Raw genomic sequence first — 23859 nt, 5'->3', positions numbered from 1 at the left:
ACACCAATAGCATAAATGACAAAAGAAAAATATAGACTACGTTGACTTTTTCAAAATTACAAATTTTGTACTTCAAAGGACACCATCAAGAAAGTAAAAAGACAGGGGAGAGGGTCTAGCTCAGTGGTAGAGTGTGTGCCACATGCACGAGGTCCTGGGTTCAATCCCCAGTACCTCCATAAATAAATAAATAAACCTATTTACCCCCCCACTATGGAAAAAAAGCCAGCAAAAAAAAAAAAAAAGTAAATAAATAAAAAGACAATCTACAGAATGGGAGAAAATACTTGCAAGTCATGTATCTTGTGACTGGTATTGAGAATATATAAAGAACTCACACTCCATAATATAAAGGTAATAAACCAATTTTTAAATGGGACAAGAATTTGAGTAGAAAAGAAGTACACTAATGGCCAATAAACACATGAAAAGAGGCTCGATATCCTCAGCTGTCAGGGAAATGTAAATCAAAACCACGGAGCTTGCCCTGTACACCCACAAAAAGACAGAAGGTAAAAAGCCTTAGGGAGGATGTGGAGAAATTGGAACCCTCCTGTTAGGCTGGGATAGAGCTGATGGAGACGGGGCGTATTTTGTTTCCAGGGTGGCAAATTAAGCTCAGAAAATGAGACTGCCTTTGCCGATAGTTTGTTTAACATGGGTTCACCGTGGAAATTTCACTAGCTAATAGCATGCAGGTTAATATCTCTTCATAAGCCAATAAAGAAATAACATACTCCAAACACATGGTTGATGAAACATACTATTGTTCCACGCAAGGGGAGATGACAGAAATAAAGTCCAAAGTTTGTCGGGGTGTACGTTTTATATGATGGTTCCTTCAAAGTCCAGGAATTGCCGGCTTAACCAACCCGGGGCTGACTCAACGGCCGGTGCAAAATGACAGCCCCTTGTAGCAAGAGCATCAAGGCTCAAGTATTTGCGGCAGGTAGGTTGCACGAGTAAATCTGTAAGTTAGTCGGCGACGAGTGCCTCCCCAAGGCAGGAACTCATGTCCCTTCTTTTCCTGAGACGGCTGCATCCTGTAACACCACTGCCCACCAAGAGAAGCAAGAGTCTGAAGAACTTCGGAAAGCTAGATCAGCAAAGGGAAGCTTTTGCCCAGTCTGAAACGCTAGGATACTCCTCACAAACCCTCAGTATTTGTAACCTAAATGTTCCTTCGCCATATTTGCTTCACCACACGTTCTTCTGACAATCCCAACAGGCATCTTCAGCAGCTGAGCTGCTAAGTGCTTATGAACCACAGAGATGAGATGATGACATTCTGACACATCTTTCATCATTCTTGTATCAAAACAACCCAAAACTAAATTTTTGTCTTAGTCATGAACAAGTGGATTAGAACAACTTCATTTAGGTCATAAACAGGTAGATTTGAAATCAGATCAAATCAATACACAACAGAGTCAGTGTGGGTGGCAGTGTGAAGTGAGTGGGTGCACGTGTGCTGGGGGAAAACCTGTGCATCTGTGACCCTGGAGATTCAAGGGTGAATGTGGGGACCACTATAGATGAGGAGCAGGGGAGGAATGTTGCCAGAGAGTGGAGGTGGCAACCTGCTCCCTCTCACTTGTCCTGGCCTTGGTCGCAGATAACCTAGAACAGAGTCACGGTGAGATTAATGAAATCAAAAGTGGGGAGGGAGAGTCAGAAAAATAAATTAGATTCATGGTGTCATGTACTTTATTTTATCTATCTATTTATTTAACTGAATTTACAAGGAATCCCATCCAAGAATGACTGTCGTGTGGCAGCAGCCAGGTGGGTAGGGAAAAGTGCGTCAGGAAGTATTTAGGAAACACGGTAGGGGGTGATAGAAAAGTGAGGGACAGGGCCACAGGTCCTGGAAATAAGAGACTGGGAAGTCGTTAGTGCTTCCCTTTGCCGGTCCCTCTCTCCAGTCCAGGACCCCAAAGCCCCGCGCAGGCAGATAGGAGGAAGGAAGCTCGTGACCGTCCGGGCGTCCCTGACGCGCCCCTGCGGCGAACCTCGCACTCGGGTTCTGCTCCAAGCCCTCGCGAGCCTCCCAAGGCTGTGTGTTCCGGCCCCGCGAGCCTCACCGGAGGAGTGCGGTTTCCCAAGCGCCGCGGCCTCCGCCCGGGCCCCTCTTCGCAGCCGCGTTGGGTCGGGATCCCAGCCAAGCCGCTCAAGACGCAGTGGGCCCATCTCTGGCGGAGCCAGGGCCGCGGGACGCCTGGGGGTGATGCGAGAGAAGAGGGATCCAGATTGAAAACCCAGAAAAGGGAGTTTCCGGAACTTCTCTCGGGGACGTCTGCAAATGCCGACGATCTCCTAAGCTGTGAGAGCAACTTTGGGTGCACCGGGACAGGCGAGGACCGCCCTCGTGGCCCGGCTGCTGCCTGCGGGCCCGGGGCCTCCCTTGTCAACGACCGCGCCCTACACACAGGAAGCGTTGGACCCCGGCTGCGGGTGAGAAAGGGAGGAGTGGACGGCTAGTAGGACCCCTGGGCTGGTCCCCCAAGGGTTCCGTCTTCTCCCGCCGTCCCGAAGCCACCAACTCCGAGCCCCGCGGACTTTTACCCACCTGCTCGACTGACTGCCTGGGCGAGGGGGTTGGGAGTTTGGGGGTGGGGTGGGGGGAACAGCTGCGGAAGTGGGGATGGGGGGCGCTGCCGGGCAGGAGGGGGTCGGGGCTGCCAGTCAGTGAGGAAGAAGGGGAAGTCCTACACCTTTGCTTTGAGCTTGCGCCTCCCGTGCCTTTCGAGGATTTTGCTACTTGCCGGTGAACAGAGGCTAATAACGCCTTGGCTTTTCTTGTTTCTCGGCTCTAACAGGATTCTAGGACTCTATCGTACTTGTGTTTTTTCTTTTTCACAAACAAGCACGCGCTAGACCACGAGCCAGAAGACAGCCGGCTCGCCACCCTGGGTACGTGCCGGACGTGCAGGGAGCGGCGCCCGCCACCGTGGCTACTTACCGGGCGCGAGCGCGCGGGCGGGGGCGCGAGGCAGGCAGGCGGACGCCGGGACCAGATGGCCCTCAGCCGAGGAGAGTGCGGCCCAGCGCCCGCAAGGAGGCGCCAGGCACGGCGGTCCATCCGTCTCTGATGCACCGGATGCCAGCGACCTGCAGCTAGTTTGATTTAACAGTGGGGTGTACTTGGTGAGAGTGAATCTGAATCATTAAAGAGAAAAAATTTGAAAGGTTAGGAGTGGGAGAGTGGAGGTCGGAGAAAATATGAGAAGACGGTGGAAGGGGGACAGAAAAGAGACAAAAGAAGCTGCAAAAAACCAAAACAAAACAAAACAAAAACCAGAGGAAGTTATCTCGGAGGTTAGAGGAAACGGTGAGTGGAAAGAGAAGAGAGGGGCTCACATTATTTTGCTCCAAGAGGAAAAGGGTTTTGGGAGTTGAGGGGGTTGTAGAGGGGAGGAAGTTTATTCAAAGTGAATTTACTTTTAAATGTTACCTCTTTTTTTTTTTTTTAATGAGGAATTACGTTCTGAATACTTGCAAAACACTCCCGTGGTATAATTGTTCTTTGCATTGTTTTTCAGTAGAGCTTCCTCAGTCATCTTGGACTGAGGACTCGGGGCAGTGCTCAGAGGTGAAGGTACATAGATGCACACCAGGCCTCTTTTGTAGGTTACTGTCCTAAAACTGCTGGGAAGAATGTTGCCGACATCTCACGCTACACGTCTTCTTTTGCTGATACTGCAGCTTATAAAACTCGACAAGACTCTGGGCAGTGAGTGTCCTGGGATCCAGACCTGGCTGGGGAGAGGGGAGAATGGGAGGGAGAGAGGGAAGGGAAAGGGCACCACACTGGTGGGTGCGCATCCAGGTGCTCACTTAGAACAGTGAGGGTGTGGTTCAGCTGGGCTGGCTGCCCAGGATGTTACACCTGCTTTGCCTGGCCCCAGCCAGAGGCGTTATCCCTGCTCCAGTGCTCCTGTGACAACTCTCTCCCTGTGGGCAAATCCTACCTTTTACTCCAGGAAGCCTTTAGTGATTACTGTATGTGACATGTGTCCTATGGTGTCTTTTCCTTTGTGGAAAGTCCTGCCTGTTCATGCAGATTTTAAGTCCCTGGAGGATAGAGACTGTCTTGTACTTTTTTGTACCTCAGAACTTGGAACCTAACGCTAAATAGATTTGTCAGAAGAATCCTCCTGGCAACATTTTGTGCCCCTGAGGGGTCCATGGTAGCATGAATTTTTTTTTATTAATCCTCAGTTAAAGGTGAAGTAGAACTAAGGATGCAGCAGATGGAGGGTGTCTGGGATGGAGACTCCTCCCTCTGCAGCCAGGCCCTTCAGGAGGCGTCTCTGGGGACACCCCTATGTTTCTCTCTCACAGATGCTCATTCTCTCTGCCTCGACCTCACCATCAAATCACAGTCCAGACCTGGACAGCCCTGGTGTGAGGTTCAGGGCTCGGTGGATACAAAGCCTTTCCTCCACTATGACACTGACAGCAACGAGGTCAAACCTTTGGGTCTCCTGGGGAAGGAAGTAACTGCCACCAAAGCATGGACAGAATTGAGCCAGACACTGGCAGAGGTGGGGCAAGAGCTCAGAATGATGCTGCCTGTCTTGAAACCACACAAAAACAAGACCAGGGGTAAGTGTGGGAAGTGGGTGGGGAGATGGAGACAGTCAGCAAGAGAGGGGACAGAGCACAGCACATGCAGGGAAGGGGCTTTATTTGAAAGAACTGACCACGGGTCCAACCATAGAACACGATGCACTTAATGGGCAAGAGCGGGCAAGTCATGGGGAGAAGAACACAGGCCCCTAATGTGCAGAGACACTTGAGCCACTGGGGAAGGATGGGCTCCGGAGGGTCCAGGATGATTCTTTTTGTGGGATGGCAGGTCCTCCCACCCTGCAGACCGAGCTGTGTTGTCGGCGTGAAGCAGAGCGATGCACTGGTGCGTCCTGGCAGTTCAGCGTCGACAGACACACAGCCCTCCTGCTTGACGCCATGAACATGAAGTGGACAGTCATTAGTCCTGGAGACACAGGGATCGAGGAGTGGGAGAACGACCAGGTACTGGCAGAGTATTTCAGGAAGACCTCCGTGGGAGACTGTAATCACTGGTTTCAGGAATTCCTAGAACACTGGGAGGAAAGGCTGGAGCCGGAGCCCACAGGTAAGTGAGCAGAGTGTGGAGGAGGTAGTAGCTCTGCCTTCCCTGTGCAGATGTGGTGTGTGTGGAATTGAAAAGATGATGGATTGACTGAGTGATTGATTTCTTAGTGGTCTCCCTGTCTGGAGAGTGAGTGACGGGCACAGGATAGGATTTCCCACCATCCTCCTTTCCCTTCCCACTTCCCTCAGCTCAGGAGCCCCGAGCCCCCTCCCCCCAATAACCAATGATCCAGTCCCCCTGCACTGCTAGATGATCCCCAAATGTATAGGCATCACTGTGCTTCCAGGCCTTCCTTCTCTCCTTCCTGTTGTGATCTTTATCAGCTCAAATGTCACTTCTTACGAAGCCCTCACCACCTTCCCCAGACAGAATTAAGCACCCCCAGATCTGTCCTCAGAAAGGTCTTTCCCCAGCAAGCATGTCTGCCTGAATGGTAATCAGATGGACATTTGCTGCCTCCCTCAGGAGAGATGTGAGCTCTATGAGGACCAGGCACAACGTCTGTTCATCTTCCTCCCCAGGACCTGGCAGGGTGACTTCACATAAAGAGTCAGTCACTATGTGGGGGGACATGTGCTCTCCGGGAACAGAAGGTGCTGAGGAAGGTGTATTTTTAGATCTGATAAGGTTTTTGCTTTATGTTTGTTTTAGCACCAACATTACTGTCCTCAGATAATGAGCAGTCTACAGACCTCCAGTTAATGGCATGGGTCATCCCATCCATCTTCGTCAGTTTAGTCCTAATTGGCATCACCATCAGAAACCACAGGAGGTCACGTACCACCCAAGGTGAGAAGCAGGCTGGCCTGTGGCTCTTGGGCAGGTCATGATCTGGCAAGGACTTGGGAGAGGTGAGCCACAGGCCTCCCCTAAGCTCTTGTCCACTGATCCAGCTCTACATAGAAATGCACTTTCTATGTCTTGAGCCCCCACACTCCACAGTCGGGCTGGGAGCAGAGGCTGGTCTGGGCAGCACAATAGTGCAGTGAGGGGAGGGGCAAAGTACCTTCTCCTGTGGGGGCCAGGGTCAGAGTTCTACAAGGCCTATGGTGAGTGTTTTCTTGATCTGGTCTAACCCAGGGCTCCCCTGTCTTTTGGTGAAAACGTTTTTTGTTCTCTGAGGTCAGCATTATTTAGCTCAACAATTTTCCTAATGTTCTAACAGCTGTTCCATTATCTGATATTCCTTCTCCGGACCGTGAGAAGGTTACGATGTTTCACCACCTCTTACTGGCAAAACCCAACCCTTGATGACAGTCTGGCTGCCGATCCAGGCAGAGAAAAATATGAGAAGGGCTTAACTACCTCAACCAAGCCAGTGGATTTATGCTGCACTCCCAGGAGCAAAGGGGGTTGGGGAGCCAGGAAGGAGGGAAAAGGCCACTTTTAGAAACTAGGTCTCACAGTGAGGGTTTCAAGGAGGCTGGGCCCCTCCAGAGGACTGGGTGCTGCTGACTCAGCCTCCTTCTGGCTCCCTGAGCCTGAGGGCTGTAGGCCTGCATGTTCGGGCAGCAGCAGGTCAGGGCCGCTCCAGTGAATGTTGGTGCCACAGCTGAGCTGAGCAGAGGTGAGGGGCAGGCCGCCCCAGGGAAGCACGTGCTAGACTGAAGGGGGAAGAAAATCTTCCTCCGCCTTTGGGAGGGGCCTCCCTATAGCCTCTCACAGGCCTTCCCTTCAGTGGGAGCGCCAGCACCTGAGAGATTTTGTGTGCCCGTGACACACTCCGACTTTGTCTTCTTTGGCCTCGTTTGACTGCTTTTGCTGATGTGACAGGTGAGAGAATAACAAACAAGAAGACAAAAAGGTTGGTGGGCAGCATCTCAGATCAGGAGACAACAGGCAGGAGCCCAAATGATCCAGAATGTAGCACAAACACCTGTTTCTTTTCTGAGGGTAAAAGGTGGTTCCAGGACTGAAGAGCATGTCTCGACTTTTCACAACCCCTTAGACTCTGAGAGAAGCAGGAATCATGTGCACAGAGGGGTGCAGAGCCAGGACCCCCTGACCTGAAGGGAGAAGCAGCACCTGGGACCAGCTGCCTGGGGCCCAGGCCCTCCTTCAGGCCCAGCTGCCCTTCCTGCCCTGCCTGTGACACGTCTCACAGGCCCACCCACTGTGACCCCTTTTCCCCAGGCCAGTCTGAAGTGAGTGTCTCCTGTTCGCAATCCACAGAGATTTTACCAGGACAAATCTAGATCACTCAGCTGCAAGGCGTACAAGCCCATGCAACGGATCCAAGGAGGAGGCCCGGGAGGCGCCCAGGGGAGCCGCGGGGACTAGGAAGTGGTCAGGCAGCTCCTGCCTTCACTCTCTCCCTCTCTCAGGGCTGTGTGTACCCCGAGCTCTTCCTGCCCCTCCCGCCACTCCCTGTGTCCCCTCTGCTGAGCGGCTCTTCTGCCCCATCGTCCCTCACAGGATCCCACCTGGTTGCCCAACCTGGTGGCCCCACCTGGTTCCCAGCTTCACTTCCCTCACTGGTTCCACTGTCCCTCGAATCTAAGTTCTGTGTTCCTGGGAGACAGTGTCTGATCGCTGGGCTCGGGACAGGGGTTCCTCATGGGTCCATCAGCAGTGGACGGGCCTGGGTCACCTGGGAGCTGGGGCTGCCCCTCCAGGGATGTGGGCAGAGCAGACGCCATGAAAAGGGTGAGGATGGGAAGGAATCTTAGTGCAATGACGGCTGGGCTGGCGGGTGTGGGAGATTCCGGCTTCAGCTGGTTATGCGTCTTCTAATTGTGCAGAAGCTTCTTCATTTCTGTGGGGCCTGGGTTTTTTACCTGTAAAATTAAAAGGAGGAATGTGATATAATATTTATTGGCATTTATTGAGCATCTTTCATGAGTCAGATGCCTTTCTAAGCACTTCACGTGCACTAGTTTAACTTTTTAAAATGCCTATAAAGCACTTAAGTCAGTCACTAGGATGACAATCTGATTCCAACACACAATAATCTACCAACAAAGTGCAAATCTCAGTTTGCTGGACCTTTTCCCTTAATAATCTCAATTCCATCTATTGGAGATCATTAAAATATAGACACATCTCCATCTATTCAGATCACAGTCCTGAATTTATATCCTCACATAAAAATTCTTCTGTCCATTCATAAGGTTGTGACATTTAAGCTTTCAAATCAAAGATATTTTATTTCTAAAAAACTGAAAGGAGAAAGAATTAGAATTTGGAGATAATTTATTTCCTTTATCACAAATCACTGTAAAATATTCAAGTGATATAAAATCTTACGAAGTCAAAATGTGAACATTCCCCTTCAGTGCTCCCATCTGATACCCTAGAAATAACCACTCTTAACCGTAAACAAAACATTGTCTTTTCCACTTTTTCAAAAGATTGTGAAGTTAGCGAGGTGGGGAAACTTTGGCTGTGCTGGAAGGGCTTGGACATGTTGTCCCTGAGAAATGCAGTCCTGTCCCCGTCTTTCTTGTCCTCCCACCATGGAAGAAATGAGCTGGGTCTCATTCTGTACTGAGGCTCCATCGTTGTCCCTAAGATAGGAGTGAGGTCACGTGTCCATCTAACGCCTTTGCAAAGGCTACATGAAATCATGTCATGAAAGAGTTTGCAAACTGGGAGATCATATACAATTGTTAGTTAACATTATATTATTATATCTGTTTATTTTTAATACTTAATAATTATTATAATAACTAGTTTTAGAAGTTTTGCTGGGTCTGAATACCTTCAAGGAGAATTTCACCACACGTGAAAATTTTTCCTCATAACGAGCTTTCTCAGGCTCTGAGGTGTAAGGCAAAAAGGAAACCTTACGTTGCTTCCTGGGCATCTCAAAGTGGCTGCAGTCGTGTGGGGTAAACGTCTTACAGCGGAAGAACCTGGAGCCCAAAGTGCTGGCCTCCAGACACAACCTTCAGGGCTAAGAGGCCTTTTTTTCTTTTTCCAGCCTCAAAGTCACTCAGAAACTTACTGTATGTTTCGTGAATGACAAAAATATTGTGTTAGTTTTTTTCCTTTTCTCTTTCTATTTTTACCTTCTAATTCTGCCTCCTACTCTGTTCTGGACCTGAAAGCTGTGGGTTCCCAAATGTCAGCTCTGGAAATAAAAATTATAGCAAAGACTTCTATTTTCCTATCCAGTGATTTATTCTTGCCCTCCTAAAAAACAGAGACACTTAACAATGTACAATTCACGACGTTCAAGTTTCTAATAAAAAAACTGTCAAAAGAAGAAAATATGATTCATAATCAGGAGAAAATTGAATCTACAGAAATGGGCTCAGAAATAAACAAGAAGCGGGAGCTGGTCACAGGCAGCTAGACTCTCGGGTAGCATTACCTGAATTGGACATTTTCATGTACCTTATTATGTCGTGTAGAACACAACTCTGTAGATCTTGCAAGACCCAAGATGATGGCCTCTGCTCGCGCTGTAGAGAGGACTCAGAATGGCCTGTGTTCAGACTTATAGTTATGTCTGGGTAAAAGTGACTGACTGCGACTATTATTTGTGTACTTTTCCACAGCGCCGCCGCCTTACGTTGCCCCCGAACATCTTGGGGACCTAAGATCGGGAGAGTCAGGGACGTTGGGGATGAAGGGTTGAAGATGGTGCCTGGTGATCCCCGGTTCCTAGCTGAGCACGCCCTGCCTCTGGAGCAGGCCAAGGATTTGTGAACCCCCTTCCCCTTCTCCCCAAGCGCGCGTAACCCTTTGAGCTGACACCCAAGGAGGACTGACTAATAACGCGCAGTGCGTTAAACACAAACCCGGCCCAGACTCGGAGGGCAGGGGGCGCAGATCCCTCTAGGGGACGCTCTCCCGCCAAGACTACTTCCCTCAACCGCGAAATGGGTGGGTGTGGGCGGGGTCAACGGGAGCAGAGAGAGGGCGTGGTGGGCGGGGCTTGGCGCGCCCCGCCCCCGGGCCACTGTTCCGCCCCCGGGCCACTGTTCCCTCCCCGGGTGCTGATTCTCGCCGAGGTCGCCTTTTCCGCACCAAGCGCCCCTCGGCTTGGGGCAGACAGGCGCCGCTGCGCCCAGAAGCCCCCAGAAAGGACTAGAGGCGGTGCCAGGCCGGGCTGGCCATGCCTCCAGCTGCTGCCGTTCCCGCCGGCGACTGCGCGCCCGCGGCCTCGGGGACGCAGCCGGGCCCCGGGCGGGCCGCTCTCTGAGGCGCCGGGGCCTAGCACCCGCCGCGGCAGCGCAGGAGGGCCGCAGGGCTCGCGCTCTCCCGCCTTCCTCGCGCTCTGCGGCCCCGCCTCGGCTCGCTTCCTCTGCTGCCGGTCGCCATGGCCTCCGCCGCCCGGGAGAGCGCGGGCTCGGGGCGCGGACGGCCGCCGCGGCACCGGGCGCTGCGCGGGCTGCTCCTGCTGTGCTTGTGGCTGCCCAGCGGCCGCGCGGCTGGGTCGCCCTCCGCGCCGCTGTCCGAGCTGCACGCGCAGCTCTCGGGAGTGGAGCAGCTGCTGGAGGAGTTCCGCCGGCAGCTGCAGCAGGAACGGCCGCAGGAGGAGCTGGAGCTGGAGCTGCGCACGGGCGGCGGCCCGCAGGAAGGCTGTCCGGGCCCGGGCGGCGGCGGCTACAGCGCCATGCCGGACGCCATCATCCGCACCAAGGACTCCATCGCGGCCGGCGCCAGCTTCCTGAGGGCGCCGGCGGCCGTGCGGGATTGGCGGCAGTGCGTGGCGGCCTGCTGCCTCGAGCCGCGCTGCTCCGTGGCCGTGGTGGAGCTGCCCCGGCGGCTCCCGGCCCCCGCCGCCGCGCTCAGCTGCTACCTCTTCAACTGCACCGCCCGCGGCCGCAGCGTCTGCAAGTTCGCGCTGCACCGCGGCTACAGCAGCTACAGCCTGAGCCGGGTCCCGGAGGGCGAGCAGGAAGGCCTGGAAGCTGGCGCCCTGGCCACCGGCCGAGCCGAGCTTCGGCTGGGTAAGCGCTCCACTGGAGAAGGCTGGGGCCAGGCCGCTTGGGTCCTGCAGTCGCTGTCCTTGGACCTATTGGTAGCAGCATCTGGGAGACCCGCCTAGGCAGGAGACCTGGGACCTCCTCAGCCGAGTCAGAAAAGAAACACCCTCGATCCAAGTTAACTGACTTACTTGCAGGCATGTAAAGGAGTGGCTTTGATTTCTCACCCTAGGGATGTTTTCGGAGAAACCCCAGTAGACTGGGCAGAAGTAGGCACGGTAGGCTGCTTCTGGAATTTTTCTAAGCTTAGGGAAGGAGGCTGATCTGAGAGGATTCACGAATTTAAAGGAGAAGAAAAGTTCAGGAAACAAAAAGTTTATTTTATTCTCAAAGATTCTTATAAGTCATGGTTTGTGTCAAGTAATTGCAAGAGCAAAATCTAATTAGATGCCAGGCTGCTCATAGCACACCCTGATTTCTTAGCTTGGCTCTCGCCCTATGATTCCACCTATAGTTGCTTTCATCAGACATAAATGGGAAGAGACACGTGTCAGGTTATTTTGAGGTAGATCCAACTGATTCCCATGAAGTACGCTTTTCTTTTGTAAAGAGGGAAAAGAAGGGACTTGATTAGTTGAAAATAAGAAAGCTTAAGGCACCTTTTGAAAAGGAGCTTAAAATGATGCTTTGCATTCTATAGTTTTACTTTCTAAGAATGCTCAGAATGAGAATCAAGACACATACTGGAGACACACAAAAAATTGTAACAGCTGGAGATTAAGGTCACTGAGGGACTAAAACCTTGATTGGGTCTGCTTGTGGTCAGCTCAGTGTATTTGACTGCACTCTGTTGCTGTTTACTTTGTAATAACCTAAGAGTGAAACCATAACAAGATTAGACGGGCAGAGCCTCAACCACTTTGGACATCTGGAGTCTCCATGACCTTTGGGTCTAAAGAGAAGGATCTGGAAATCTGTATCTACAATGGCCCACCTCACTACCTACCTCCAGGGGAATAAACATTAAAAGGTCACCCTAAGACTGCTCAGCCTTGACGCAGACCCTGGGAAGGATCCTAGAGTTTTCTCCCTGAAGTGGAGGCAGGAGGCGCTTTCACTGGGACCCCCACCAGCATCCCTGAGCACACCCATGGCTGTTACACACACACACACACACACACACACACCCCTTTCCTCTGCCCAAACAGGAACTCAAAAATCCCAGCCACAAAGAAGCAAAATCCCTTTCCCTTTTTCTCAGTGCCCATCTGGAAGAAACCGACATTGCCAAAAGGGAGAGCTCCTATAAGCCAGGGGAAACCAAAAGGAAAATAAACAAGGGAAGAATATGCCTGTGGGGGGCGGAAAGTTCAGTTTACTAGTAGAAGATTCTGAGTCATTTTTTCTTCCACTTTCTTTTTAGCCCTTCCCTTCATTGGGGAGAGTTTGTCTAGAAATTCAGTTTTCTAGATGGTCAAGGGTACATATAAATGGCCACTGGGCTTGGTCTTTATTCTGGAAAAACACTGTCTTGCTCACACTTAGATCCCCAGTGGTATGGATACGTCGAAGCGTGCAGCTCAGACCCAGAGCACCCTCATTCTGTCTGCAGGTAGGGCAGAGGTTACCCTAGCCAAGTGTTCTGCGTTTTCCCTGCCCAGACCCTTAACCTCTTGAAGTTCTTTGTGCTTCTGAGACTAAGTTTTTCCTTCTTGAGTGTTTTTGTTTTCTTTTTTTGAATCTTGTGAGCAGGTGAAGTTTAAGGCTAAAGTAGTAAGAAAACGGTTTTGAAAAGCTCTTGCAGAGAATCTGTTAGGGGACTGAGGGGAATGGGAAGATCATGAGGAAATGGTGAGGGGCCAGGTGGGATGGGCTAGCACAAATTTATAGCGGGTCCCATCAGCCCTGTTTGTTGCCACCTTTATTGAGTTTGGCACTGTTATAAGCTCCTTAGACACATGAACTCTGTCCTCAAAACACCTCAAAATCTGGATTCTTATTATAATCCCCACTGTACTCAAAGGCTTAGTGACAGAAAGTAACTTTCTGGAGGGTCTCGTAGCACATGAGCTGTGGAGCTGTTCTGTGAATTGTGAGCTGTGTTGGGTGAGTAGTGAGCTATGTTATGTGTGTTGTGTTATGTGAGTTGTGAGCTGTGTTCTGGAGCAGCTTGAGTGCTTTCTCCAGCAGCACCAGGCCACCTGGAAGCAGACACATCCATGGTTGGGTTTCCATGCTGGGACTGAGTAGGTGGCCGTAGGGGTTGTGGGAGAATGTGGGAATGAGTGGAGGATGCTGGAGAGAGGTGTGTTGAAATGACAGCATCTGCCTGCAGTGTGTGCAAAGGTCAGAGTAGGGGGCTTGAAGCTCTTCCACAAGAGGGTCCCTGCTAATCCTCTTGGGCCTTGAGTGCTTTCCTTGCCTTCCAGCCAGGCTGCTGTGAGGATCAATGGTGGACGTGCTTTGTGAATTATAAAGGCAGCACCCATGTACATGACGTTGTTATATGACCCTGGTTAGGTTGCGTGGCTGACTGGAGAGGTTGGGCCACTGGGTTCTCCGATGAATGTGAAGAACAGCAGGAGAAAGAGACAGGAGTGGTTAGGACCCCAGAGGAATCTGAGAATAGTTTCCAAGGGCTCATGGACCAGAACCTCTATTGCTGTTTCCACTGGACATTCAGCTTGAATACTGGGATCTCTGGGTAGACCCTCTGTAATTTAAGAAGTCAGGACTCTTTCTGTGTTAGGAAAAATCAGAGTTTTCAGGCAGTGCTCTGTCCTCCCCTCTGCAAGCCCACACACTGCCACCCCCAAGTACAGAGGAAGGAGTTGATTTAGGAAGGTTCAAGACTAATCTCTCCACACGTGCTCGACCTATCTCACATTTCTCACATTTTCAACCTGTCCCTTTTGTGTTATAAATAAACATCATAGAAGAGTAGCAAACAATTGTGCTTAATAAGTAATATTGAGACAACTGGTGGGAATGGTGGGGAAAATACATTTAGACCTGCAACTCTGATCACGCACAAATGAATTTCCAGTTGGGTTAAAGAATGGAATTTTTTTTTTAAATTACACCATAGGTTACTCCATACATAGGAAGATTTGAAGGAAATAAACTTGCTCTTACACATATGGGGGGAAGATAACTTTCTAATCAAGAGATCACAAAGAGAAAGAATGTGTTATATACACATTTTTAAAACTTCATTATGTCAGGAAACAAAAGGAATTGCAAATGAGTCTGAGAAAATATGAGATTAAAGCATTTATTATATTAATAGAAAGCTTATGTGAATCAGGAGGAAAAACAAAAAGAAATGAGCAAAGGATATGAACACAGTTCCCAAAAGAGGACATGTAGTTGATAATTATGAAAAAATGTTCAACCTTTGAAGTAATCAAGATGCAGATAATACCAACTTATACTGATTAAATTGGCAATAAGTTTACTCTGAAGTTTACGTTTACATTGACATGCTAATGGAGAACTTAATATAATCTTACATGGTCACTGAAAGTGTAAATACCACTTTTTTGGAAATCAGAGAAGATAGCAGAGACCATTAAAATATTCATTCTCCTGAAGTACTTTTTTTTTAGGAAAACTATGCTAAAGGAAAAGTATGAGCAAAGAAGTTTATTATGGCATTATTAATAATGGTGAAAAAAAGTGGTAATGAAGTAAAATGTCCAATAGTAGAGGTTGAGAAACTGTTATGACAACTGTGAAGTTTATACAGTGACACTGGCAATGCTGGGATATATGAATAAATATCAATAAATAGAATATATTAATAAGTTAGTAGGTTAAATTCAGGATGTATCTTTATATTTACTATTTAAAACCAGAATATACATCTAATGCCCCCCAAGTACAGGGGAAGGACAGAACTTTTCAGTTAGACAGATCTGGGCTGACATTTGGACTAACAAATTTATCACTTGTGTGATCTTATGCAACTAAGCTAGCCTCTCCGACCCTAGTTTCCTAATGAGTGTGAGGCAGATGACAGTCCCTGCCTCAGAGGCTGTTGAAAGTTGAGCAAAACCGTGGCTCAAAAACACTGCCTGGTACAAAGAAATCACCCAATAAATGGTAGCTGTTAATTACTATCAGCTGCTTAGAAGGAGAAAGACTAGAACAGTACACACCAAAAATGAAGACAACCATATTGGGGTTGTGAGTAATTTTTTCCAAAATTGTTGCTATTAAGAAAAATACAATGAAAAAAAAAAAACAAACCACAAAAGCAAACAAACAGAAAAACCAACATGGATTTTGACCCATAATACCTAAGCCTCCTGCCGTTAGTCTGGCCCCACTTCTGTATCCTCAGCCTTGGCTGTATCATTTGTGCCCACAAGGTAAAACCCAAATTACAGACCTCTTTCTTGTTGTTAAGGCTCTGTTCAGAGCAGTGTTGTAAATCAGAGTAGTTAACAATATCTTTCTCCATATAAAATGCCACCTTGATGTGCTCCATCGAAACTGGAATGAGTTTTATTTCACCTCTGTGGAGTTTATCAAGTGTGCTCAGGTTTCAAAGGAAGTCAATGTTTCTATAGTACTTAATGTTGGTTTATTATATTTTTACAATGAAAATTCAAAGTTACATTTATCTTGTTTTTCATCACAAATTGTTTAATGATAGCACACCATTTCCTCTTCTTGTTGTCATTTGTTTATTTCTAAGGCCTGTTTCTGGGTAGATAAGCTCTGGCTTATTTTAAAATCCATTATACAGTGTAATTTGCCTGGACTCAAACTGAGGAGGAAATGTAGTTCTGTTATTTCAAATACGACAGGGACCAATTTAGAGAACATGAGGATTTCACTGTGTTCATAAATCACACCTTAAGGCTTACCTAAAGAAAAGTAAATGACTAAAGTGATGAGTTTTTTCTTCCAGGAGGGCCAGGATTAATTAGTTTTATAATATGTGGGATATTTCAGAGATTACCTACCTGATTTTTCCATCTTAAATATTTTTGGTTAAATCTTTGAGGACCTAAAAATACGTTATTAGTGTCATTGCTGTTTATATCATATAGGTATATTTTAGTTTGTCTACTTAAAAATGGTATTTTAAAATAAGTTTTAATGCAGATAGCTGCTAACTATAATGTATCACTGCTGAATTATAAGATTCCAGAATTGTTAAGTGGTAAACCATTGTGTGGAAAGTGAGAACCTTCCAGAAGCGAAGGAAAGTTCTCTGTAAAAGTGTAAAAGGGCCTATTAGTAATGTAATTGCCATCTCTCTCCTTACCTAGGAGAAGTAGAATAAAGACATTAAGCATCGGATCTTTGCTCACGTGTAAAAAGGCAGATCAAATTTCTTCTAAAGCAGGGGTTGCTTATGTGGGTTATTTAATTCGGAGTTACGGGTCCTCATTGTTTTCAGTAACTGTAAAAATGGGACTTACCTTCTCGATAGGTATGTGTACCCTTTGGCAAGCAAATGTGCTTATTCCTTGTAAACTTGCTCATTAAAAAAAAGAAGTCATCTGTCTTTGAGGCTGGCAGCGGCATTCTCATTCAGAAAAGCCACAGCTCTAAGAGCTGCAAGCCCCTCCTGACATAAATCCTGGCACTGGGACTTGAGAGGAGCACTAGATGACGAGATAGGGCTGCACAGGTAGGTCAGGTAGGTCTCTGGACATCCCCTGAAGCAAGGAAATGACCCAATCAGATTATCATTCCAGAAGAGTCATCCAACTGCAGTGACTACCCTTTGTTGCCTAATGAGAAACTAATAGGATTGCTGCTAACCCCAAATTGCTCACTGGGCATCTGATTGACCCTTAGAAGTTTACTTGGGAGGAAACTTTGGCTGCATGAGAAGAAAGCAGTGTCTTGTGCAACATCATTCAGAATAAACTAAGGAAGAACTAGTCTAAGCCAGAATTTGGACCAGAGCTTTGGCGCTGGAGGAGGGAGGAAATAGTGCAAGCCAAAAAGGATGCATTAAAAAACCTGTAGAGTTTGTTTTTTTTTTCCGAGCTACATTACATTACTACATTTCTTTAAAATATATGTGCATTTGGGTAAGATGCTTAAATCAATTAAAATATTCACAAATTTGCTCTTAGAAATTCTTTCTGTATCTGATAGCTTCTATGAGTCATCACTGAAGTAGATGTGAGTTAAATATTACTATTTAGTGAACACTAAATATTATTTAGTACCATTAATGATCAAAGGTAAATATATCCCTGTTTGCTATTTTAGGGTATCTCAGAAACTCTTTGCCAGCTTCTGTTAAAAAAATTATTACAAGCTATGAACCTCTTTTATTTCCATCGATGAGAAATTGGATTCCAGAGAATTTCTATCTGGATTTTATTTTGTGTGTATCCCAGAGCTTGCCTTAACTTTCCAAAATTTAATTTATTTCCTTTTCCTTGAACAGCTTTATATTATTTATATTTTTAAAACTTGAAGATAAGAAAAAAAGAAAATCTACATCAGAGGTAAATTTTGGGGAGGTTTGTTTCAAAATCTCTTTTAAATAAATTCATTTAATTCATTTGAACTTAACTTATTTATAAATTAAGTGAAAATTTCATTCTAGAGAATAAAACTACTCCTCCAGATTGAGGGGCCTAGTACTGTCTCATACCCACAACTTTGTCCTTGCTACTGCTAATAGCTAACACCCCACACCTCCTCTTCTGCATGTATTATCACTAAACTCTATATTCATAGTATATTTTATTGTTTATTATGTGAAGAGAATACAGTGAAATAATTAAGAAAATAACTTGCACTTGCTATACATTTTCTTGCTAGTTCTTTTGCTGGGCTATATCTATGCTAGCAAACAGATACCTCTCTTAATAAGTTAGAAACAAAATAGGAAATAATCTCTCTTGTGATTATTTTCTTTCACAGAAAAGGACGAGCCTCCACTTAGCAAGGCCGGGCAGGATGTGGTTTTGCACCTGCCCACAGATGGGGTGATTCTGGATGGCCGTGAGAGCACAGATGACCATGCCATCGTCCAGTATGAGTGGACACTGCTGCAGGGAGACCCGTCAGTGGACATGAAGGTAATTCATGTAGTCATTGTAATGAAAACTAATGTTTCAGTGACGTGGTCTTTGGTAATATCCCTCCACTTGTGTTCCCAACATGTCTATAAGCTAGCAGAAGAGGTATAAAATAGAGAAAGCATAAAAATGATGGTTGAAAAAATGTTTTATTACATGAATTTATTTTTCTACTGAGGGAACAGTGATCTTAATCATTTGTTTTGAAGCTTACCCTCATTCTTGATGCTCTTTTGTTGACTTCTTCTGAACACAAAACCACTTCAAGAAAAAAGACCCATGCTTTGTTTTGATGACTCAGCTTACTTAAAAAATTTTTTTAATTTCTTTTTTTTTTTTTGGTTCAGAGTCTAAGTAGAAAATTTGAAAAAGACAAAGGAGCATAAAGAGGAAAATAACAATAGAATGAACTCATTCTTCCCATGACCTAAAAAGCAACCACCTTACCTAGTAGTCAGGCCTGCTTGAGACAAATGAGTTAATAAATGAAGGGGAAGGTGGCACCAAACACTCCTATTCAGTGTTCCTCACTGATTTCCATCAGTCTTCTCTGAGCTGCGCTGGGATTGCTGCAGATGGGAATGTATCACTTGTTCTGTGGCTGCCTGCACACGGGGAGTCTTTTTTTTTTTTTTTTTTATTGAGGTATAATTGACATGTAACATTATTTTAGTTTTAGGTGCACAAGATAATGACTCGATATATCTTGTATATATTGTGAAATAATCACCACAATAAGTCTGGTTAACATCCGTCACTACACATACTCACAAATTTTTTTCTTATAATGAGAACTGTTAAGATTTAGTCTCTTGGCAGCTTTCAAATACACAATACAGTGTTGTTAAGTATAGTCATCATGCTGTACGTTACACCCCCATGACTTATTTATTTTATAACTGGAAGTTTGTATCTTTTGACTCCTTTCACCCATTCTGCCCATTCCCCACCCCCTGCCTCTGGCAACCACCAATCTGTTCTCTTTATCTATGAGCTCAGGTCTTTGGGGGGGGGGTTGTTTTTTCAGATTCCATATAAGCGTGAGATCATACAGTATTTATTTTTCTCTGTCTGGCTTATTTCACTTAGCATAATGCCCTCAAGGCCCATATATATGCACACCACATTTTCTTTATCCATTCATCCATTGATGGACGTTTAGGTTGTTTCCATATCTTGGCTGCAGTGAACATGGGGGTGCATATATCTTTCTGAGTTAGTGTTTTTGTTTCCTCTGGATAAATATCCAGAAGTGGAATTATTGGATCATCACGGGGAGTCTTGAGTTTTGAGGAAAGTGGTTTTTTATTAACCCTTTATAGATAAGAGTGTTTCCTGGCTTAGGCGGATAAATCTCATCCAGATCACTTCAGTCAGGGGAGGTGGGGAAAATCGGTACTGGTTTTCCGGGGTTGCCGTAACAAAGTACCACAGACTGGGTGGCTTAAACAACAGCAATTTCACACAGCTCTGGAAGCCAGAAGTCCCAGATCAAGGTGTTAGCAGGCTTGATTTCTTCTAAGACCTCTCCTCTTGGTTTGTAGTTGGCTGTCTTCTCCTCCCTGTGTCTTCACAGGGTCTTCCCTCTCTGAGGAAGCACTGATTTCTATTCTATTGTAACAAAAACAAGAGCAATAATTAGCTAGTCCTTCAAGACTGATTCAGGTACATTGATTTACTCAACAGTTACATAGTCTTAGAACAGGACTGGACCCTCAATCAGCATCTCACCCAGCCTCCTGTCCATGTAAGATCCCCTGCTGTTGCATCCCTTCCAGTGGTCATCCAGTCTCTGCCTGGTATTTCCAGAGAGGAAAGCTCACTATTTCACATCATGTTGCATGACATCTCTAATCAGCTCTAATTGTTGGGCCAGTAGGGTGTGCCTCCCTGTAACTTCTATGTATTGGTGCTGGGTCTTCTTTTTGGAAAAGCATTGAACACATCTTTTAGTTCTGTGTATCAGCCAGTAAAGTTTTGTTTTGTTTTGTTTTGTTTTTTAATGAATGTCACCACTTGGAATAGTCTTCTCAGAGCTCAACACTCCCAGTTCTTTCAGATGTTCTTCATATGAATTGATTTTCACACAGCCCACCATTCAGCCTCTTTTGGCTTTTCTCAGATTCATCCATGCTCTTCTTAAAATCTGACATCCCTAATTGAAACCCGTATGTAAATTGTGGCTCTTCCTGACCCGGACTATTACTTCCTGTGATCCAGATGTTGTCTTCTGTTCTACTAATGAAGATTCGTTTACATAAACTATGTTAGTAGCTGCTTCACACAGTAGCTTCATGTTGAGTTTTCCATTAGCAGGATCACCTAAAACCTGCTTCATCTTTCTACACGAACTGTTCTGATGGCCTGCGGTGATGGATTCCTACGTTTGTGTAAGTGATTTATTGAACCTGAGTGCAGGACCTTATATTTATCTTTTTTTACATTTCAGTTTTTGGCTTTCATCTACAACAGAAATAATTCTGAACTTTGAATGTCATCCATCTTATTGATTATTCTTCTGTGCATTGTGTCAGCTGCAAAATTATTATATCTTTACTGAAATCTCTGAGAACTAAGATCGATCAGGAAAGATGCACGGACAAGTCATTGCTCAGACCACTCTGAGCGCTCTCTTGAGATGGACACTGACTGTTAACGGGCACTCTTGGGATAGATTTGTTCAAGCAGCTGCAAATCTGTCTCTATTATCATTTAGCTTTTCATAGTTGCTACTAAAAGCTTTATTCTGTAAACAATGAATTGTGCATATGAGTGCTGAGTAAAACTAATGCTGATGATTCAGTATTTAATTTACTGAAGATATTTATAAAGAAGAAACAGAATTAGGCATTTCTTAGAGGCTTTTAGGGCTGACTGCAGTGCCATCAAGAGGAAAATCTGTACTGATTCCCCAGCCAAGCGTGTAACAGTGATAGCAGATAGACTAAAATTATAAAGCCACCATCTAAATGACAAAGTCTGCAATAGAGGAGCTGTTGGGTGCCAAACTGCACCTGTCTTATAATGGTGTCCATTCATGAATGCCCCCAAAGTTAACTCATCCCACCATGACTTCATCATAATAATAGCCATTAGTGATTGAGTCCCCAGTCAGTTTCAGGCAATTTAGACATATCTGAAATCCTGAGAATAACCTCAAATGTAGGCTCATTCTCATTTTGTGGATTAAGATTGTCAGAAAAAAAAAATAGTGAAAGACTTTGAAATGGCAAGAGGATACTTAGTACCTTTCAATTGAATGCCAGCATTGCCTAGCAGATCCTTCAGAGTTAGCATTTATAAACTGCAGAAGACTGACAGTAATGCAAGTGATTGTTGTCCATGGAAATGCAAACCATTTTTTTTCATATAGAGTTGCAATTACTTTCCACTCTGCAGAAAAGAGGGTTCCAAACATGAAACTTTAGCACCCGTAGGTATTAATTTACTATTAAATCCACTTCAGTACCTAACAAGTACTAACAGCAAACTTGCTTCAGTTTTGCATCTACTAGCAACTCATGTCAGCATTCATGGCTCTGTATGTCTGTCCTTCAGATTCTCCTTCGAGTCAGTGGAAGACCTGTTGGTTCTCTTTCATTAATGAGTTAAATGAAATCTGTGGCACACGTTCATATATACTGTGTGAGAGTCAGTTTTAACATCGTGAAAGCTTTCCTTTAACAGTAAATAACCACCTTGACAGGCTATCCTTCTGATCCCTTTTACTTGGGCCGTCTGATTTTACACCCTAAAATTTCTGACAGGAAAATGGGGACCCTCAAATCAAATCACCTTGTTTCTAAGAATGGGATCCAGCTGATGAGAATGTTCGTTTATATACTTCTTCAGGCTACAGAATGGGGCTCACCTGGAAGGTTGTTGGGAACAGAGGAAGGGCAGCTATAGCCCAACAAAGCAAAGCGATGAACTTAAAACCCAGTGTTGGATATCCTTGTTCTTCAGCCCTGGAGCCTCCCCACCACTCAGGAGCTCTCACTGGTTGGGCTTTCCGCTGGGTGCCTATCCCAACCCCTTCGTGAGCCCTCTCCTCTCCACCTCCCTTTTTTCCACCATCTGCAGAGTCCTCACCCCTTTCTCTCATCTTCTGTGGTAGCACAGTCAGCCCTCCCTTTATCTTGTGAAACTTTAAGACCAGGTTTCAGACCTATCCTTTCATGTCCAAACGACCCATTCAGGTGTTCAAAAAACAACAAAAATCAATGAAGTTCCCACCCTAAGAGGAACTGTGCTGCCAGCTTCATTATGATAAAATTAATAGTAACCTTTTTTAGCCTCTAGTGTGTGTTCAGGACTGTACTAAACACTTTCCATTAACTAAGCATATGGGAAAGGTCATGTTCCTGACTTAGTTTCTTCATTTATGAAGAAAATGAATAGGAGAGATGATTGGTCAGAACCAGGAGGCTATCCACCAGGTTATAAAGTTAAATAATCTCTGCCCTTGAACAGGATATTCTACATCCATTTAACTGAATATTAATCTACAATACATTCTTAAATGTAAGAAGACACATTTTTCAGATAGTCCATTAGATGACTGAGTTTCATAATTATTCAACATAATGCGTTCAAATCTGAAGTCAGAAAGTAAAATATGACATTTAGGAACATGATGTAGAATATAAAGATTTTCAGGGAGATTTGGAATTCATGAATCTGTAGGTTGATTTCCATTCATCAGTTGTGGAAAATTTGACTAAACGGTTTTAGAAGACCGTGTGTAATGGAAGCTTACTAAAGGGTGGATATTGTGTACACCAGTAGCTTCATTATTAAATTAAAACCAATTGCATGCTAGCATGCCTGCTGTACATAATTAATTTTTAAAAACAGGCGCTAACAAAACAAAATAAAAAATCAGATAGGTAGATTATCATCCAAATTGGAACATGTTTGGGAGTGAAAGGAGGTGGTATTAATAATTACACCTGGACCACAAAGACAAACCGGGGATGTCCTGAGCAAACAGAAACATGGATCCTTCTTGATAAAACCCAAGTTTCATGAGACTGGATGGTCTATATTTGGCCTCCCAATTAGTCTCATTTTAGACCACCTTCAGCAGCTCAAAATAGTATTTTAAAAGTGAATCTTGAGGGAAAAGGTTTTCTGGGAAAGGAACATAAATAGAAAGAAGAATATTGACTTTTTTTGTCACAGAGAAATGTTACTGAACTCAGGTTTGGCTACTCACTGCTCAAAAGCCAATAATTCGGGAGGCAAGTGTCAGTAGAAAGGGAAGGTGTTTTAATCAGGACAGCCGGCAATCTGGGGAGATGGTGGGCTACTGTCCAGAGACCAGCTCCAAAGATTCTGCTCAGCCCCGAAGATTCTGCTCAGCCATGACAATTTTTAAAGAGAAAAATGAGGGGAAGAATTTCAGTGAACTATCGAGGCAGGAGGTTGGCTTCTGCGTCACTCTCCATTGGCAGGCGAGATTCTCCCAAGGAACCCCAGCCCCAGATACTCACTCCATGTGCTCACCAGTGCCCAGAAAGCCTTCAGCAGGGAACAAAGCCTCACTCCTCAAATGCCTAGAGAGGAAATCCTTCAGACTCTGGTCTGAGTCAAAAAAGGGCTTTTAAAAAAAGTACAGTTTTTGACACTGAAAAAGCCAGAGGGCCTGGGTGTTTCCTGGGGGTTGAGAGCAAAGGCAGAAGGAGAGAGGGAGAAGCAAAAAATACACCACCACCCCCTCCCCCAGCAGCAAAAGAAATCTGAACCTCTGCAAAATGTCGCCTACGTCACTGCACCTGTT

General features: G+C 45.8%; 2 protein-coding genes across 22 annotated transcripts in view; both read left to right on the top strand.

Moving 5' to 3' along the window:
• The first annotated feature begins 1711 nt into the window (after nucleotides 1-1711).
• Nucleotides 1712-9826, top strand: LOC102503920 (retinoic acid early transcript 1E). Of its 16 annotated transcripts, none has more exons than XM_032485146.1 (7): nucleotides 1712-2454; nucleotides 2868-2913; nucleotides 3631-3733; nucleotides 4345-4608; nucleotides 4862-5140; nucleotides 5792-5929; nucleotides 7041-7950. In XM_032485146.1, the coding sequence occupies exons 3-7, from the start codon at nucleotides 3658-3660 to the stop codon at nucleotides 7148-7150; spliced, it is 867 nt and encodes a 288-aa protein (XP_032341037.1). In that variant the 5' UTR covers nucleotides 1712-2454; nucleotides 2868-2913; nucleotides 3631-3657; the 3' UTR covers nucleotides 7151-7950. The 16 variants fall into 16 exon arrangements, 15 of the variants coding, with proteins under 15 accessions (XP_032341037.1, XP_032341036.1, XP_032341032.1 ...); XM_032485145.1 differs by having other exon boundaries at nucleotides 2868-3331; nucleotides 3543-3733; XM_032485141.1 differs by having other exon boundaries at nucleotides 2820-2913.
• Nucleotides 9827-10265: 439 nt separating this feature from the next.
• LRP11 (LDL receptor related protein 11) overlaps nucleotides 10266-23859 on the top strand; it is a 48241-nt gene continuing 34647 nt past the window's right edge. For all 6 annotated transcript variants that reach the window (XM_032485137.1, XM_032485133.1, XM_032485135.1 and 3 more), the window contains exons 1-2: nucleotides 10266-11040; nucleotides 17920-18077. In XM_032485137.1, the coding sequence (XP_032341028.1) occupies nucleotides 10407-11040; nucleotides 17920-18077 (792 nt within the window). In that variant the 5' untranslated portion in view covers nucleotides 10266-10406. The remainder of the gene's footprint in view (nucleotides 11041-17919; nucleotides 18078-23859) is intronic.

Source organism: Camelus ferus, chromosome 8 (genome assembly GCF_009834535.1).
Source record: "Camelus ferus isolate YT-003-E chromosome 8, BCGSAC_Cfer_1.0, whole genome shotgun sequence".
Lineage (NCBI taxonomy): Eukaryota > Metazoa > Chordata > Mammalia > Artiodactyla > Camelidae > Camelus > Camelus ferus.
This window is presented reverse-complemented; position numbering and strand designations above follow the sequence as displayed.